The sequence below is a fragment of the Aythya marila genome (assembly GCF_965140915.1).
Source record: "Aythya marila genome assembly, chromosome: 1".
Classification (NCBI taxonomy): Eukaryota; Metazoa; Chordata; class Aves; order Anseriformes; family Anatidae; genus Aythya; species Aythya marila.
The window spans coordinates 67,754,289-67,774,435 of record NC_139042.1 but is presented as its reverse complement, the minus strand read 5'-3'; the positions used below and the strand labels follow the sequence as shown (position 1 = coordinate 67,774,435).

Below are 20,147 nucleotides of genomic sequence, written 5' to 3'. Positions count from 1 at the left end.
CTGGGAAAGGTGGGCTGTTACTTCCACAAATATTGGTCTTAGGAGTTTACACTACCAAAGTCAGTGAAAGTTAGAAAGTCAGCTTCTATCTTCCATGATGATTCTTTACCTAGAGATATTATTGACACAAACACAAGTTTTTACTATCACTGTGAAAATGCATATTTTGAAGTTTTTGACTTTCAAATCATTTCACTTTACAAATCATTTTCTAGAGGAAAAAATATTTCCTTCTAGAGGAAAAATATTTCCCTTAAGTTACGCCCGAGAAATGGTGCTGCATTATAAATTATGTTTGCCTAGTAAAGGGAATGCGTAGAGAAAATTTCTGGTAAACCTGCACCTGTGTATGCATGCTATTCCTACCACTTTGCCATTTCAGTGATTTTTTTTTTCATATTCTCCTCCTTCCTCCCTTTTTCTTTTTTTCCTTTTTTAACAGAGAAAGGTATTTTCAACATTTAATGTTAAATGTGTGCACAATTGCAGGCTGAACTCAGCTGATCGCTAGCACACAAAACAGAAATGAGTGCTTATTCAGCGCTTTTTGGACTACATCTGTGTCACATTATACTACTAAAGTACTGAATACCAATACGCTACAGAGTTACATGGCAGAAAACACTTTATTTTACAACTCTTTTAAGTATTTTCCTGGAACTATAAAATACATATATATATAATGAAAACCATTTTTGTAAAGGTGTATTCCATATATCCTTACTGCCTATCACTCTTCCTTCACTGTAACTCCAAATCTCTGCCGTCTGTCGAATTCCATTGTGCCTTGAAGAACCTCCCTAAAAGCTGTGGGCCAGAAATGCCTCCCCTACAGCATTTTCCATACGTCTTTATATCTACAGGAATCCCACTCTAATAATAATAGTAATACCACTCAATAACTCTTCCCTTACTCAAAAGCCCTTCTCTTTCCTTCACAACTCACATAAAACTTGTGTGAAACATTGAAACATTTAACATCTTTAAAACTTCTACCCCTCAGTAAGGGGGTACTTAGCTGAAGTGGCCAAATAGTTCACAAAGTTATTAGTGCTGTCACAACACACTTATAAGTCATAATCACCATCACAGTAATTTCCTCAGATAACTAGGCAAAAAAAAAAAAACAGTTGGAATTCAAACCTTTTGTTCTTTCTTATAGAATCAACACTTTGTCACAATTTTTAGCATACCATTACCTAAAGATCCTTACACACACACACACAAAAAAAAAATTCCATGTGTAACAAAAGTTTAATTTGTACTCTAAATCTACCAGAACCAAAAACTGTCTACAGCTGGATGCAAAGCCTAACAGTGGTAACACTCCACAATAGCCTTATTCTTCACATACTTTTCTGTTTATCTGCTATTCTAATATGGCTCATGTTACAAGCAGAAGCATCTAATTCAGTAAAAACTTTCCCCTGACAAATTTTCTTTCTCTTCTATGCTTATACTCTTCAGTGCTTCACATAGTTTATTAGATGCAGCAGATGAACTTCTCTCCTTTTTTTTCCCTCTTTCATATGGTCTCGATTTGTTATGATACCTATGCTATTTTTTCCAACGCTTGACTTTATACACTCCTTTTTGGAAAGAATATTCTTGGGCTATTTCTGTTTTCTAAGCACATCCTGCCTGTCTTTGTGATGATTACTGATAACAAGTGACGTTACTCATTTTATTTCATCCATTGCAGCAAGCTAGCATTTGCCTGAGATGACTCATCTAAATAATTTTATTAAAGAACATAAGGTTGTATAACACATTAAACTTTGAGCTTCTTCCACAAATGACACTGAATGGCTCTGTAAAGTTCTTCAGAAAAAAAAAAAAGCTCCTCAAAGATACAAAAAAAAAAAAAGTCTCAGATTCTTTCCAGAAAATTTCAGAAATCAACGTATCTTTCTTTTTTGGATAATAACCATGGAAATAACATCTAATCTTGCTCGATTCATAACTGGAACAATGCAGATTTTTAAGCTGAAACTGCTTTAAATTAGGGGGCAAAATGTCTTGTAAAAGAACGGAGTACCTGGAAGACTGGTAACAAGTTGACCTCTGATAAAATCATCCACTTCTTCTGGTTTTAAGTGATACTGTCCATCTGGTTTTGCTTTACGAGTTGCCATTCTGGCCAGCAGAATATTCGAACCTGTAAAAATGAGAAGTTAAAATATGTCTGTAGTAACCTTTGTCTTCTCAAGTAGAATTCTGCAGTTCAACAGTCATGGAAAAAAAATGAATAAAGTACAGTTAAATTATTTTTTTAAATAAAAAGTCAATGAAATATATTCATTTATATTTTGCTATATCGACTCCAAAATTAGCAATACTTATGATTATAGCAGAGTAACTAGTGGTAATTGCATTTGCAATTAAACGAAAACAGAAGCCAAAAAAACAACCCCAAAACAAAGCAACCAATAAGCGTGCGACATTTCATGAAGAATGTTCAGTCTTTGTCTTGGTGATGTTCTACACATGTAAAGAAAACAGTTAACTGCAAACGGGTAAAAACGTAGAATGGTAATACTTTAACACTGTGTAGCTTCCAAAAAGTCTACTGTGGTCAATGTAAGTAATAATTAGGTGACAATTCTATCAAGTATCTATTACATGTGAAATACTGGAATTAAGCTAATATTTGGGCTTCAAGTATTCTCTAAAAAAAGTGACTTCATTAAACTATTCTGTGCACTCATTACATGTGGTGGGAACAAGACTTATTTCAGCATTTTTTCTTCCCTGTTCATAGGCTTATTCATGCCCAGCCAACATCAGCTCTGAAATGATATCCAAATAGATTCATTATTGCTACACAGGTGCCTCGTTCTAAGATAAAGCAAGCTGATAAAAACGTCAGGGGAATCCAGAGCTCTCAGCACTATGCGCTACTATCGCTATTTTCCTTCCATCTGTGTTCATATTATTTTAGTCTACTCTAAAATTTTAGAAAGTAAGTACAGCAACACAGAATTTTGTGTCCATTGTTTCTCCTGAGAAGTTAACTGATGAAGCAATTCTTGATAGTCCGCATTCAATCTTCTGTTTAACTTTGGAGATCCTTGTTCTGTCTATATAGAGTATAGAAGAGTTCTGATCCTCTTATCTACCAAACACACCAACACAGCCTCTAATATCACAAAATCTTAGTGATTTATTTTCTTTAATCATTATTCCCAGAACACTGAAATAAAGTAGGAAAAAATTAATACCTCACTTAACAAATGAAAAATCAGGACACAGGATGTTTACAGATGAGTGTTTAATCTTTCACTAGCATTGTTTAAATCAGTTTAGTTTAGCCATTAGAATCTCTAGGGTAAAAATTAAATTTATTTCAACTGGTATCCTTAATTTATCTCTAATCAGAAATAAATAGTTTTTAGAGATCTCTATAGTATAGCAACATCTGTTCAAATTTACATTCTATTATATTGGTACAGCTTTCCCATCAGGCAACATATAGATCACTTACACAAGGTATTTCTGATAGACCACATCTTTGAAATCATGTCTCTACATTCATGTAATAGTGTAACTGTTTCTTCTGATTCCTTTACTTTATGAATTATGAGTGAAAAAGTTCTTGTACAATACCTACCATATTTCTCTAAAGGACATTTTTCAAAAATCTCAAAAAAAAATATTAAAAAAGTATTTCCTCACATGTATTTGTCTCTTAAAATCAGAAAGAGAACTAGTATATCAGATTATAAAAAAATATTTATAAATATTTATAATATAATATATAATATTTATATAAAAAAATCTATAGAAAAAATAAAACACTAAGTATACATATAAGAGTAAAAAACAAACAGGAATCTAGAGAACTAGTCCCTCTGCTACTATGGTATCATAAGAAATAAAGGGAGAATTCTGCTTACATCACAAGTGGATTTTATATACTTATGTACACTTAGCATATGTATTTACAGATGCTTAAGTCTAATACTGTTAGGAACAGCAACAAAAAAGTCTTTTTAGATATGTAACTTCATATACAATACCTGCTACAAATCACAGAGATCTTTGCTTTCAACACCTTATAATTATGTTAAATCCTCATAAACTCTTACTGCCTTCTTCTATAAGCAACAGAGTCTGTACCCGTTTTTCTATTTACTGGGAAAATACAGTAGCATTTCATTAAAACGTATGTAAGAATATCGCACAGATGGAATTTTAGCTTATTGTTCAGATATCAAAGGAGAAGTGATAGTAATTTTATAAGTTTTAAGCAAAAACTTTCCACTTATGAAGATTTACTTGCATTTTCATTTATGGTAATTTGATGTAAATGGCAATATATTCCACATTGCCATAACTTGTAAGTGTTTGTGCAATCTTATATAGCTTTGATACGCCTAACAAAAGCAGGCAGTCCCTGTAAATGGAAGTGAAATAAAGTACTTACCCATCCCAACAGAAGCAGTGCATTTAGTTTGGGCTTTGATTTCGGTGCGGATAGCATTTGCAAACTCATCAGGAGTCAATCTGGTCTCTGTAAGGATTTCAGTGATATCTACTAGTGCTTCATCACAACTGACTGCTTCGATGTTATGAGTATAGCTATCAACACAAAGTAAAGGAGGTGAAACACCAGCAACAGCTCACCATCTGTTAAAACAAATATGTAGCAAATAAAGTCTTCCTTTTGTGGTGGCATTTCCCTGCTTATTTTGTATGACACAACATATTAAAAATCCTAGAACAGCACATTACAGTAACATCACTAATGTAGGACAAATTTCAACATGCATCATGCTTTTAAAGCGACAGCCGGAGCAAAAGTTGAATGCTTGTTTTTCAGTCACACCAACAAATTTCCAGTTTTGTTCGAGTGCATTTTAAATCAGAAAGTAGTTTCTAATAGTTGTTATTCCAATAATCCATTCTTAAATTACTCAAAAAAACACACACAAAAAAAAAACCACACCCAAGCCCACCAAAGAAACCGCAGAAAAAAAATAAAACACCTTGGAAGAATCTCAGTAGTAAGGAGAGACCCACTTCTCATAGTGTTATCAGTAGCAAGTTTAACAATGACTTCTTTGGAAGCCTGACATTGACTGTTTGGCTTCAAGATAAAAGGATACTCAGAAGAAGGACAGCGCTCAGCATAAGAAAAGTAATGAAAATACTACAAAAGACAGACTTAAACAGTAATAGTTTTAATGAAGTTAAAGAGTAAAGTGGAATGAAAATATTAAATTAAAAAAATGGCAATAACAGTAGCATATTAAAATATGCTTGATAATCTTACTATGGAAGAACATATAATCACACAGTACACCTTACCTTGCTAGTATTTCATACACGGTCTGTGCAACTTCTTTGTATGCATCAAAATCATATGAAACTGCTTGAAGATTTGGACACAACTTTTTTGCTTGGCCAAAAAACATTCCATTCTTTATGCCGACTTGTCTAAAAATTAATAAAAAGCACACAAATACTGTATCAACTTTTCCACAGATTATGTTAATATGCGCTGTTTCCAAATGAGTTACTAGTCTTTTCCTACAAAAATAAATAAATTCAATAACATCAATAAAAAGGATTAAGTTCAACTGCTAGCAAATGGCAAGAAAAACAACTGCAAATAGAGTATTTGAATTAACTGTATAATATTCAGGCATGCAGCTTGGACAGCCTATCCTTGGAAACATGCTTAAGATGGAAAGTCTCTAGAAAGCAATACTTGCCATTTTATTTTTAAATAAAATGCAAACATATACTACAGTGACTAAGATAGCTGTTTTTCCACTTTCCACTAACCACTGTGCAGATTTATAACATTTTGCTGCTGTAATAAACAAGCTAACTTTTCAATGTAGAAGTGTAAACCTGCCTACCCTAGCACTCTTGAGAAAGGATCCAACAAACGCACAATTTCTGGAGTATTACTTTTATCAGAGAATAAGGTCTTACTTTTCAACACTGTGGTTCTTTATAACAGTTGTTTCATATTCTGAATATTTATAAACTATGCTATCTTGGTGCTCAACATAATTTGCAAGAAAGTTCTTAGTAATAACACTTACCATTGTCTCATTTTAACTAAAACCTTCAGTAACAAGGTGTTCTTAATTCCATGAAATAATGCAGTTTGGATGCAATGAAATGAAGATAACATTATGAAACCAACAGCATCACTGTGAATGACAAGGTTTCCCTTAATAGGTTTTGTTTTAAGTAACATGTAGGGTAGGCGGAGAGCTATTAAACAGCGTTTAAGAATCAGCAACATGCACAGTGAAAACCTTGTGCTAAATTCTAACAGCCTATTTAACCACAACTTCTTAAAAGAAAAACCTTTCTTGATCTGGGTAAGTTTAAGGAAATGTGACCTAACAACTGCCTTTTTTTTTTGTCTGTTTGTTTGTTTGTTTTACATTTTATGCCTATGTGTATGAGATTTTTCAAGCAATTGATAGGTAACTTTTACCTACCTGGCTTCGTAACTACAAGAAGCAATTTCAGCCATGGACAGAACTGTCTGGTTGAAGTCACCTCCATTCATGTGCGTGGAATCCGGATGCTCCCAGAATGATGAGTCCAGCTTATCAGGTACTCTAATTTCTGCTTGGAAAATAATATTTATATTCATTTTTATAATATTTTTCTTAGGAGTTCAACAGAATCAATGTAAATTAAGTAAAAATAATAGATTATATTTGATACAATTTCTATACTACTGTTGGTGAGAAGTTAATACTATACTGATTCACATCATAGTCAAGGTAAACAAAAAAATAAAGTAAAAACACAGAAGCCCCCACACAGTAACCTCTCTCTACAGGTAGGTCTGCACACGTTACTGAAAAGAATACTGTGCTACAGAGAAATTCCATTTCTGTTTTCCCCCCAAATACTAGACAACAGCTTGTTGGTGGCTACATACACCATGCTGTAAAATAAGACTTATCTCAGTTAGCTTTAATAACAATAAAATGATCCAATGCTTGAGACTGCTACAAGCCTATCCTGTAAGCAAATTTGCCAAGCGCTTGCCAGAACAAGATGCTTAGCTATATTCCTTCCTAGAATGCACCACTACCTACCACCAGAACAAAGCAACTGCATTCAAAATACAATTCCACTGTTCATGATACTTATAACCTATTATTTTAAAACTACACTCTAATAATTACTTAATCTAGATACCTCGAAGTGATTTTTTTAAGGGATGAAGTGAAATAACAAGAAGGCTAATTTTATCAAATTAAAACAAAATAAAACACGGGCTAGTACCTTGTATTTCCTCTAACACTCTTATGGGGAAATTAATCAACAAAACTTTTTGTTTCTTCCTACTACATATTTGATCAGAATACATCAAATATATCAACTTCTTTCAAGTATCACCATAAATTTCTCTTGGATCAAAAAGACAAAAAAAAATATAAACGCTGCAGCCACAGACTTTTAAAATGAGACAGACCTTTCCTAATTCTATACATCTCTCAGGTAAGTTTTAACGAGCCCATCAGGTCCACGATACACTAGATACTAAAACTATTTCATAACAGAATACTGGAATTGAGTGGAACATTCTATTTGAGTTTTCATGGTATGCAAACCTTGAAAGATACACGCCTGTACTCTGAACAACTGATCAGTCTGAAAAAATGTCTAGATGCAGTAACCACTATGCCCTCCCAAACTCATCAGAATCAAAACAAGAAGATATCACACAGACAAAAAATGTCTGCTTACTTAAAATGAAACCTACTATGCATCTAGTAGTTCCTTTTCATTCTACAATCTATTTAATATCAATACACCTTTATTATAATCAATGGAATTTTCTTCAGTGTCGCAGTTCCTAAATATCTTTCACGGTACCAACAACTGACACACTAACCACATGACTGAAAGGAAACATGGTGCTGCATGCACAGGCAAGTTGGTATCAGACCAGAGAAAGTGTTGCAATGAGTGGAGACAGCAGGGGCAGAACCTAACTCATGTGAAAAGCTGCTTTTATTCAGAATTTCTGCTAAATTCATGTACCTTTTTATGTCTTAAATATTTTAATGTATGATGAGCTCAGTAAGTTACCTAAGATGTCTGCAGCTGAAAATTAGAGCAAAATTGTGCCCCAACTAAAGGTAAGAATGACAAGAACAATTTCTTTAGTCCGTGCCTTCCTGTGCCCTGGCCTGAGATGATGCTGTCATCTTGTCTATCTTCATTGGACTCGTCGACTTTTTCCACATCGCAGCAGAGCAGATCCCCCCATGAGCTGATGGAGTCACTTCATGTGAAATTCAGGGCAATGCAGAACACATTGTCCTCAATGGAAGGCAAGGTAGAGAACCTCTCACCAAAAGCTGGGAAACTAGACAGGCACATGGTGAATGTGGAGCAACGGATGGAGAAATCAGAGGCCAGGACCCAAGTCTGTGAAAAAGAAATCGCTGAGAATAAATCTGTGACTAATATGATGGTTAAAAACTGCTGCTCTTTAGAATGAAAAACGGGGGGAGATACTAGGGTTGGGGGAAAGGAAGCCTAAAAAACATTCACATCTTGGGCATCCTGGCCATGGAAAAAAAGACCACAAACTATGAATTTTGATTAACATATGTTAATCCTCTAACTTTAGGACATGAATGTTAAAGATGGCACGTATGTAGAGAAATAATTTCTACTACTCAGGAAGTCCATCTCCAATTTGGAGATTTAGAGAATTTTTTTAATTTAGAAGTTATACATATTTGGATGAATTCAAACAGGAAAAAGAAAGTATTTCATAAAAGATCCAAGATTCCCTTGATAATAGATATCTGTCTAACAATGCAGATCAAAGGCAGGAAAACCAGTATCACTAAAGAAGTAGTGTGCAAAAAAAAAAAAAAAAAAAGGTAGCTGAAGCTGCAGAATTCAGTGTTTGGTGAAACTAAGTGATTCATAAGTTTTTCTTTTTCTTTGTTTTGCTGGTTGTTAATTTAAAACATTTTTTTCTAATAGGAAAGACCTGGAGAAGGCAAAAATCAGACAACGGTCTGAAAAGCATGAAGCATTACAAAATGAAGTTGGTTCCATGGTGAAACATGGATGCAAAAATATATTTGTGCTGAAAGTTGTTCCCAACTACCTTTTTATTTCAACTTACAAAACATTCCCCCCAAACTCAATTGTGTTATGTTTAACAGAGTACAGTTTAGGAATTGGTATTTTTGATATTTTAGAAAAAGCATTTTTCTATGTGAAATATGTGCCTGCTGGACCATATTTACCTGTGGCATGGCACAATTAAGCACATGCTGTGAAGTGTTTCACGTACACCTTCTAAGATACCGTGGTGTTAGAAAAACCTAACCTGCACTTCCATCTTTTCATCTAAGACTGTAACTAATTGTAATTTCTTCTCCCCAAAAGACAACTCATGTACTTATGAAAATGCAAGCGGAAACAGCATGGTGCATTTTCGTTGATAAAAACATTGTATATGGAGATAAAAATTAGAGACCAAAATATATTCTGAACCTGCAGCTAGTAAGATTGAGACTGTAAAAAGAGTGTTAAGAAAAAATCCTTTCACCAAAACAACAGGTTGTATAATCAGACTAAGTATCAAGAAAGAAAGAGATAGCTGCCTGCCTGTGTGCAAGCCAGTGAGATTGGATGGTGAAGTTAAAAGACATGAATGTGTGTACGTTCAGAAAAAGCTGCTGCAGTAAGAAACTGAGTTTGTTACACAATGAGGCTGAAATGTGCTGTACCTTTAAGCAATACATATAGTGGAAAAGATACTACTGAATTTGTGAATCATAAAGAACATGCTGGTTGTCAGCTAAACTTCCTTAATTTTAACCACCTCACTCTCCAGATTTTGCTCGACTATATTAAGTCACATCCTTATCCTGTCTAAGGACCTAATAAAAGTTACGACACCACTGTGTAAAACTGAGCTACCAATAAATAGTTCATACACAAGCCATTACTACAGAAACCCAACTCCATAAAAACCACAGCTATCTTTGTAACACGCTTATACATGGCATTGCCAACACAGCACAAGCTAAGTCTGGAGCATCCTGAAGAGTCTTTTGAAAGTTCAAGGCCAATGGGTTCCACTAACATATATTCTACTTCAGTTTCCAAGTGTGAAACTGCATCAGAAACGCAAATGAAATGGCAGCACTTCCTGTAATATCTTGTTTCCAAATGCCCTTGCAAATCTATAAAATTTTAGAGTTTTGTTTGTTTGTTTTTTTGTTAAAGAGTGCTAACATTTCAGAAACAACCATGGAAGAACAAGCTTTTTTCACCTCTTGCATCAACAATAAAACTAACTGAACAGTAATCTTTACAACAACAGCATTTCCTACTGCAAGGCAGGTAAGAAAAGTGCACCGATGAGGGGCAGAGGAAAAACAATTTCCAAATCTAAACTGAAATTAAGTAAGGGCACAAAGATACTTAGTTACTTAAAACTTCAAACTGATTATGCAGACTGTTGTAAAAGAAAAAAAAAAAAAAGAAGAAAAGTTGCTACTTAGGTTTAGCAATTTACTTTCTCATAGTAAATGCAGTTCAGGCAGTCCAACAATAATAAAGCTTCTCACTAATAGTACGTTTTGTTTACACACAAAGTAAAAAATTTCAACATTGCTGTAGGAAAGTAATGAATTCTAAAATTACAACAAATGCCCTGGTTTTGAGAAAATAAATTACTCATGGGAGTTGCCACAGAACTTCCAGACACCCGAAATGCAATAAGAAGCACCCAAATTAACTCACTGTACACTGATATTGTACCCATACAATTCAAAAGCCAACTTCAATTGTTTTTCTAATCTGCCATTTACTGTCATTTCTACTTTTATAATTAAAAAAAGTAGCCTTATAAAATTCATTTTGTACCTTCTTCTCTATAATAGGTTTACTCAGAACTGAATGATCCCAGACTGTATTTCTTACTTAAGATTACTTAGTATACCTTATACTCAATAAATTAAAATCTAAAATTACTTGAAAATAATTCACCCACATTGCACAAAGAAAACTGATAAAAAAAGTCAGTGGCACATCAACACTGAGGCCACAGAGCATTAGTTTCCAAAGACGTTTTTCTGAAATTCTGCACAAGAAACAATAACAGTTGTTCTATTATGCATGTTAAGGAAAAAGTCTTCAATAACAAAACAATATAAACAAACAGACTTATCTGTACCTGCTTTGCCATTCAATAGCTTATTCTGGTAATATTGCCTTTCAAGCTGGGGGTTTGCACCAGGGCGCAGCGGTGCCTTTCCGGCCCCTCTGTTGCTAGTAACAGCTACTGGCTTTCCTGTGGAGAAGAAATGCCCATATTTAGAATTATGTCAACACTGCTAATAACTTACGTTTTAATAACTCTGTAACTAAGGTAAGATTATAAAGAAGTCTGCTCTATTTTTAGTGATTTCTTTCAAGCTTACACACTCTCAACAGCATTAGGGAGGAAACTGCCATGGAAGTGATTTTGCACTGACACTATGGATTTCATGACTGCAATTAGAAAGCAAAGAGAGAAGTTTTGAAAGGGTGAAAACACAACCATATTTGTTTGTCCTTAGTAATTACTACAAATCAAAGTTGTGAAACTTCACCAATGCCCTAATGATTCATTAGTTTAAGACACAGCAAACACCGTATTGATTTTAAATACTTAGCTTAAGTAAGAGAGCATATGCATACCATCACGCTCAGTTTCATTTGTTAAATTACCTGTGTAACATCAAGTCTCTAGCTAAACTTTTGACTTTAGTAATATCAACACCTCCATAATTTTTCTACAGCAAGCTAATTTACACAGTAAAAGTTCTGGCAGGCTTCTACGGAACAGAAAAAAATACTTGCAGAAAGTCCTCGGTTCTTTATGTTCTAGTAAAGGAATTTGAAACTTGGCAGGAAATAAGTTTTAAAGACACACACAGACTAGAACCATCTTTGACACTATTGCTCCTGCTTTTGGGCAGAAGAAAGGAATTACACAGCTCACTCTTCTTCATTCACAAGGTCTATGATAGCTGGGCATCAGAGAGTCAACACTGCACCAAGTCTTCAGACTTGGGCACCAGCAAAGTTCAGCGTCACAGAACTAGTATTTCCATTTCTGAATGTTATGCTTTTAGAAAACAAACAACTTGCTAAGGAGCTCCGCTAACTCTTTGCGTGTTGTAAGGATGATCGCATGCTCGAACTTCTAATGGCAATTCCGGCTTTCTCTTCCATTTGCTTTTGGATTGTGAGAAAATAAGGATGTGAGTCACATGGTCTGAATATCAGACAACGATAACAAAAAAGAATAACCAAGTTCATTTCTACAGCTTCTCTCTCTCTCTCTCTCTTTTTTTTTTTTTTTTTTTTTTTAAGGCTCAACTGAGGAAATTGTAGTATCTTGAATGAAATACTTACCTTTGAGATCGGGTCTATTTCGGGTAGCCACAGACACAAAGAAGCAATCCATATCCACGTGCATTATACAGCTCTGTGGCTTGGCTGAGCTTGCAACAGACACATTACCTAGTATGAAGATATACCAATAGAAAACTTGAACCCTAATTTATATACTTCAGTACTAATTACAGTAGTCATCAAGGACTATAATTTTTTTTTAAACCATCTTAAGTTAAAAAGACTTCTGTTTCTCCACACCATACACATTTCCTAAATTCTCACAGTAATGTAAATATACAGTAGCTAAGCACCCTAAAAAATTCATCAACTTGAGGTTTCCATTTTATTTTCTTGCAATTAACAATTTCTGCCTTGCTATATCAAGTTCCCTCAACCCAAGGAGATTAATGCACATTATGGAAACTGAATCTTAACTCCACTGTGTTAACACTCAATACGCAGCAGAGAACGTTTTTGTTTGTTGATCAGAAGACTGGTCTAAAAGACTAAAAAAAAAAAAAGTTCAGCTGCACTGAGAACTACCTTTGATTCTTCATCAAACACACAAAATGAGTGTTAAACATTCTACACAATTGGATTTCATCGCTGCTGTCCTACGTTCATGCAAACATGAGCAAGACAACTAAAGACTGAAGAACTTACACAGCTAACATACTTTTGTCAATTATTCTAGATGCTCAAGTCTAAGTCTATGTTGCTGACTTACTAGAGGAAGCTACAACTAACAAAAAATATCGTAATTTGAACAATACACACTGTGTAATAGTGGAAAAAAATACTTCACATATTAACTGAATTGTGTTGCCTGACAACAGTGGCAACTGCTGAATAATCAAAAAATGCTTTCCTGTTTTTCATAATTTACCATTGGGGCTCGTTCATAAAAACCAAACCAAACAAACAAACCAAAACAAGAACAAGAAGACTGTCTTATGAGGGGCCTATTTACAAATTATGCAATCAAGTTGGTACCTCAGAATTTGCTACTTGTCAGCTGAAACAGAGCAATTATTTGAATTCTCCAGGCCAAATCAAAGAGAAAGATATATTAGCTTATACCATGTTTTGTCAGAAAATTATGCATTAAGGTAGTTTATAAGCTAACATGTTTTATAACTGGGGCGTGATAGCATAAACATAAAATCCATTAAATTATTTATCTAACAATACATTTTTAGAACGTGGTACTTCATCATCTGGAGCATATTTTCATATGATAAGTGAATATTTTTGTAGCATAGCAGAGTCAATCTCTTTAACAGAACAGAACTAGCCTTTTAATTGCATAAGACTAAATTAAGATTCTAAAGATGCAAAATACTTAAATTGCTATGTGCAACACTTTGCCTCTCATAAATTACACATTAATTTTGGCCCTTGATGTGCAATATAATGACAAAACATTTCTCTTCTGTCACATGCCAGGTTCAGAAGTCTCATATGACACTATTACCCATTTAAACAGACCCAGAGGTACACAGAAATCTAAATTAGTTTTTTGTTAGTATCTCATTTCCAAATGTTACTCATCTTTCAATTTTTCACACTGAACTATATAAAAGTAGCAATGTGGTTTTTTTTCCTTCAGGCTTTCACATGGCAACTGCAAACCTGCACATTTTGATAGATATATTTTCACCCCTTCGATCAATCTACATATCTTTGTAAAGTCAGGAACAGTATTTCTACAAGAAGTATTGAAAACAGACCAGAGTATTGCATTAAGTCACAATTTAACAAACACAGAAGTAGTTGATCTTTTAGTTTTCAGCACATCGAAGTCACAAGCATTTCCAGACAGCCTGTAATGTGAATATTGAACATTAACCTAATTCACCTCATTTAGACATTCACTGTGTGAACAAAGATATAAGGTACCTTCTCAACATAAACCTTCTTAAACAAGTATCTACCTGTGTCAGTTTTAAGTGCAGACCTGCCTGCTTTCCATTTTTTTAATTTTTCCCTTCCTGGAAAGACACCGCTGTTTTTTCTCTGCAGGCTGTTGACAAACTCAGTCAATTCACTCTTCCACGTTGATATATGATGTAGTCTTGAACGCGAATAAAAGTCAGAAATGAAATTACAATCTGAAGGTTTGGACACAGGTAAGGAAGCTGCCTTGCTAGGATTAGGTACAGAAGTGCTTTTTGTGCTTGAAGGCCCCTGAACAGTGGAGTGGTGAGCACCATTTATTTTAGTATTACTGTGCAAAGATGAAGATGAGGATGAATTACTCATAGTCCTATGTGGATTCCACGAAAAGTCTGTATTTTTGTTGCTTTGCTGCAACTGCTGCGTTGTGCAGTCTCTAAAGTCAACCATGCCTTTTTCTGTCTTATCCTCCTCCTGCACAGGGCCTGGAGAGAATCTACTTGCAACGCTGTTGCTGGAGGGCACCGAGCAATCCTGCGTCTTTAAGGCACTGGTACAAGTGTTGTGTGCGTGTCCGTTAAAAATGGCAGTGCTGTCCTTCTGAGACTGAATGCCGTTCTGTTTCCTTCCAGGAAGGATCTGCTCCAGCTCTGTAAATGCCAAACCGCCATCTTCTTCTTCCTCTTCTTCATTCCAGCTACTTGTTCCATTGGGTGTGATCTCACTTTCCATCTCACACTTTTTAATATGATTTCTGAAACAGATATGATAATTTAATATAGTTTCTTTTATTAAAAAGACATATTTACAGGTCACTTCAAGTGCCAGGTATTATCTTATCAGTTGTTATCAGTGTATACCTGGGAAGTTTTTACAGTCTCAGGACAATTATCTCAAATTCTGGGCTATGTCCTCTCAATGTCACAGAACATTGTAGAGCTGTACAAAAAATTTCAGATTTACTCTGTTATTAATGCAGCATTACCAGGATGTTACACAGCTTTTCTAATGTCAGCATGATTTTGGGCACTCCTATTCCCAAGCCCTTTATTTTGACTATCAGTCTCCAATGGAATTACAATAATTATTTATTTGATAACAGAACTGTATTGCCATGGACAGTATAAATGGTGCATGAATAATTAGGAGAGTTTAAAATTATTTTTTAAGTCAACAGATGTAATTTTACTCTTCTTTTTACAAAAAAAAAAAAGTACAAATAGAAAATTTCAATTTTTTAGAAAGCGATTTAGTTCAATGTGTTAGATTCCTTTTATCTTCTCTCAAGGAGAAACCTGTTCAAGCTCTGTAAATCAAACATTTTTTATTTTTTTTTTAAGGGCAAGAATATTTTTCATCTTTTAAGCATGTAAAACGAAATTTTCTTCCACAAGAGCACTGGCAATTTATATTTACTTTGATGCTGTGAAGACAAAGCTTTTATTCCAAAAAAATTAACTTTATAGCAATCCTAAGCAGAATTAAAAACATAGCCTTTGAAAGCTGCGCATACTCTAGGTCTGCTGGAAAAAACAACTACCACTCCCAACTCCCAAAGCTAGCAATTTAAGTACACTCACAAAAAACACATGGGTAATAATTAACTATCCAGTATACCAGAAAGCAATTTAATTGTTATAATTGTGTTAAGATTATCACAATTATAAATTATATTCAACATAACAGTTTTGAGGAGTTGCATGCTTGAAAGTGGTATATCCAGTGGTACGTAGTATCACAGTGTAAAGGCGACTTTTAAATTTACAATTTGAGATTAAATTAATATTTTTACAAATCTGAATATTCCTTGCATTTAAAAAACATCAACAACTCAATAGCTAGAGGTGATGTTGAAAATATCACACGCCATTCAAAATATGGGTAAGAAATACTGCTTAGGATATTCACATTTTGTGTTCCAGTTTTATCTATTCCTAAAAATATAAAATCTTATTCATGGTAAAGTCTCCCCAGCATTACACACAACTGGATTTTAAATTCATCAGTGGACTATGGAAGAACGGAGATCACCATAACCAAACTATAATATGTTGTACAGTATCTTTGGTATTGCTTGATCAAGGGCATTGAACCAGATGATCTCCAGAGGTCCCTTCCAACCTCAACCATACTGTCATTCTCGTCTCTGTACAACAAAGTAAAACAGATTCTTCTGAAAAAAATACAATAACCATCTTAATTAAAAAAGAATAAATTCACCTCTACAGAACACACTGTTCAAGCCGCAGGCTTCTTTTCACCTTCTAACTTCTCTACCAGAGTTTTGCTACTGTCTTTGATTCTGTTCCCTTCTAGCAGTCTTTTAAGAAAATTCTTTGTTGTAATAGGATTTTTTAATCCATTTTCTCTCTTGAGCTTCACTCAAATCTTCGTGCTATCATATGTAAGGTACACTTATTTTTTTAAAGAGAGGCTAAACTAAGAATTTAACTAGTAGCATGCATTAATATTTGTTCCTAGATACCTTTAGCTAAAGTAATCAAAAAATGATTGAAATGAAGACCTACTTTTCAGTGTTACTAGTCAGAATCCTTTAATGTATGCCTGTTGCTTTCATACAGATACACTACATGTAGAGGGACTCCCAGGTCATGTTATCAAGCAGTGTCATCTAAAGATTAGAGACAAACCTTGGAGTCAAGAGAATTGAAGTTCCATCTTCAACTACTTATGGAATCATCTGATCTCCCAAGTTGGAAGGGACCCACAAGAATCATCAAGTTCAACTCCTGGCTCCACACAGGACCACCCAAAAAATCAAACCCTAGATCTGACAGCATTGTTCAAAGGCTTCTTGAACTCCAGCAGACTTGGTGCTGTGACCACTTCCCTGGAGAGATGGTAAAGAATCTTTTCCTAACACCCAGCCTGATCCTCCCGTCACAGCTCCATGCTGTTCCCTCAGGTCCTGTCACTGTCCTCAGAGAGCAGAGCTCAGCACCTGCCCCTCTGCTTCCCTCGTGAGGAGACAGCAGGATGCCATGAGGTCACCCTCAGACTCATTGTCTGAAGCTGAAGAAAATATTATAATTATATCACATGTACTTCTACTTTTTATTTCAGTTCCTTAGAGTTTGCTACCTATAAAGCTGAAATCAATTTAAAAACGTTGTATAGTTATGGTTGAATGATTAGCATCAGCACATATGATTAGAAACACTTACACCCTGTTGAGATCTTTAGCTATATTGCTTGGACCTGGCATGGCATCTTCAGGTTTGCATATGCTATTAAAACTGAGACCTTTTTGAACACTTGACTGCTTGGTGTAAAGCTGATACGGAATGTGCGAGAGGAGACGTCCAGCTTTTATGCTGAAACAAACAAAAAAGGAATAGGTTACATTTAAAAGCATCTTAAGAAAATATACAATAAGCTATTATTTTGTTGATTACCATTTCTGTTCTGCAATACGCACTTATTGTCCCTTCTAAAACCCTCTTCCCTCCAGTAACTAGAAATTACTTCTCAGTTCAATCCAATGTGGTGATGTCTGTCTTTACTAAAAAAGACATTTGCACAGTTGTGTGGGGTCAGTTTGTCATACCCATATATTTCATTTCAAAAAACAAACAACAACCAGTCAAAAGTGATAATAATCAATCTATATCTATCATGAATGGTCCAGGTTATTCTAACTGAGCAATGCTGACTGATCTCTAACTTGACGCAATTCAGGTACAAGTGTTCCAAGCAAATTTGGGCAGATCTTGAAAGAATTCTGCTAGGATGCAGTTCACTATTAAAGAGGAACTCCCACTTTTTCCGTTCCAAAAGAATAATTACCCCTTCTTGTGAGAAAATCCACTGAAGAAATCTAGAGAGAAAAAAAAAATCCAAATAGACGTTCCATAATTATCTACTCCACAATCATTCCAGTTCTGTACTACATGGTCCACTGTATCTCCCTCTTCTTTTCCTTCTCCTGCTGAAACTACAACTGTATTTCAATAACTGCTAAACTCCTTAGTGAAGTCATGGACACTGAAGTGGTATCCTCTCAAAAATACACTACTGCATGATTTCATCTCTCCATCCCAATGGATGTTGCTGGTAGAAAAGATAACGTTCTTAGCCTATATTCCACCTCTCATTCGTGTACTACTTGTCATACTGACCGCTGTCAGATACAGAAGCTTCTTGCATCAGAGGAACCTCTTTCACATCAAAGCAGCTTAATATTAACGCTCAGTTTTGAAGTTACAATTGGATTTAAATTTTTGAAGAGAATTTAGCTCAGTGACATAAACTCCTTTGCTGTTCTTCAACACCTGAACACTTGCTCTTGGAGATGTGCTTTTTAACAAGCTCCAATCAGTAATACAGTCAAGGGAGTTGAACAGTGGAACAGAAGCCCTTCAGAGGAGCTGTCTTGCTGCAATTAGAGAAGAATGCAATGGGAGATTGCATTACCCAATTAGATAAATTAAAACCAGCTAGCATACACATAGATACATGGTAAGGTTTCTATGGGAATGGGATAGTAAAAACAACTCTTAAATATATCACTTAAATATTGTTTGATATGTGAATATATTGCATTTAAAAAGGAATATGATTTACACTATATATTGCCAGAGTTGAAAATAACATGGTAGAGTTCTAAAGCTTTCTTGTATAGAAAATGGTGATGCAGCCAATCAGCTGTTAAAATGTGTGGTTATAATGTTTCCTGTATCACTCTGTGAACTTGCATAACCACCCAGGTAATTATCTCAAAATCATTTCATTAATTTCAAGGTCATTAAATAAAAAAAAGGCATTTACAGATTTTGTTCATGCTATGATTTTAACTACTGGAGTAGCTGCACTGCCAGATCAATACACAGCTGTTTTTGTTTTCTTTTTCCCCTCCAAGCTGTATTAAGAGGCAGCAGTGGGAATCTCCTTGTAGATGCACTATTCAACATCCTTCTCCTTTTCACACTCCCTAGATCACAGAATTTAGAATGATTAAACAACTAGGTTGGAAAGGACCTCTAGAGGTCTCTAGTCCAAAGCCTGCTTAAAGCAAGGCTAACTTTGTTCAGGTTGCTCAGGGCTGACTCCATCCAAACACTGAATATCCCCAAGGGCAGAGATTCTACAGCCTCTTCAGGCAGCTGTTCCAGTGCTTACTCTCCTTCACTGTGAAAAATCTTTTCTTTATACTCAGTCAAGCTTTCTTTGCTGCAATTTGCACCTATTGCTTCTTTTCTTGCTGTGCACCTTGAAGAGAAATCTGGCTCCATGTTCTCTTTAACCTGCATATGGGTAATGAAAGACAGCAATGAGATCCCCTTCGAAGTGCTCTCTCCAAGCTGAACAAAACCAGCTCCCTCAGCCTCTCGTCATACATCACATGCTCCAGGCCCCTATTTGTCCTGGTGGTTCTCCACTGCACTCACTCTTGTAAATGAGGAGCCCAAAATTAGATACAGAACTCCAGATGTAGCTTCAGAAGTGTCAGACAGATTGGTCATCACACCAGTGGCCATATTGTTAACAAAGCCACTAAACTGCAACAGCTCTGGTATGGACCCTTGAGAAATGTCTCTTGTAAACAGATGTTAGTTCAACTGAAATGCTGACCACTACCATCTGAGTCAAGCAGTCGAGACAGTTTTTCATCCATTTAGCAGCCCACTATCCAATCTTCATCTCCTCAATTTGCCTAAAAGAATGCAACAGAAGACTGCCAAAAGCCCTACTGAAGTTAAAACAAATGCTATCTACTGCTCTCCCGTTGTCCAGTCACCTCACCACAGAGGACAACCAGATGGGTCACGCATGGCGTGCCACCCCAGACATAGCTTCGAGAAAGGCACATTCCTTTATCTTCAGTG

The 20,147-nt window shown here is 35.3% G+C and overlaps 1 protein-coding gene across 8 annotated transcripts in view; it reads right to left on the bottom strand.

The window, feature by feature from the left end:
- The window catches only part of REV1 (REV1 DNA directed polymerase), a 54,067-nt gene that overhangs the window by 15,937 nt on the left and 17,983 nt on the right, over nt 1–20,147 (bottom strand). For 2 of the 8 annotated variants that reach the window (XM_082774864.1, XM_082774866.1), the window contains exons 6-13: nt 17,487–17,636; nt 14,340–15,055; nt 12,424–12,531; nt 11,198–11,314; nt 6,465–6,597; nt 5,311–5,439; nt 4,427–4,581; nt 2,039–2,158 (exon numbers count right to left, since the gene is read on the bottom strand). In XM_082774864.1, the coding sequence (XP_082630990.1) occupies nt 2,039–2,158; nt 4,427–4,581; nt 5,311–5,439; nt 6,465–6,597; nt 11,198–11,314; nt 12,424–12,531; nt 14,340–15,055; nt 17,487–17,636 (1,628 nt within the window). Of the gene's footprint in view, nt 1–2,038; nt 2,159–4,426; nt 4,582–5,310; nt 5,440–6,464; nt 6,598–8,161; nt 8,295–11,197; nt 11,315–12,423; nt 12,532–14,339; nt 15,056–15,161; nt 15,216–16,829; nt 17,439–17,486; nt 17,637–18,440; nt 18,558–20,147 lie in introns of those variants that run through there. The other 6 variants (XM_082774865.1, XM_082774867.1, XM_082774868.1 and 3 more) reach the window with 5 other exon arrangements.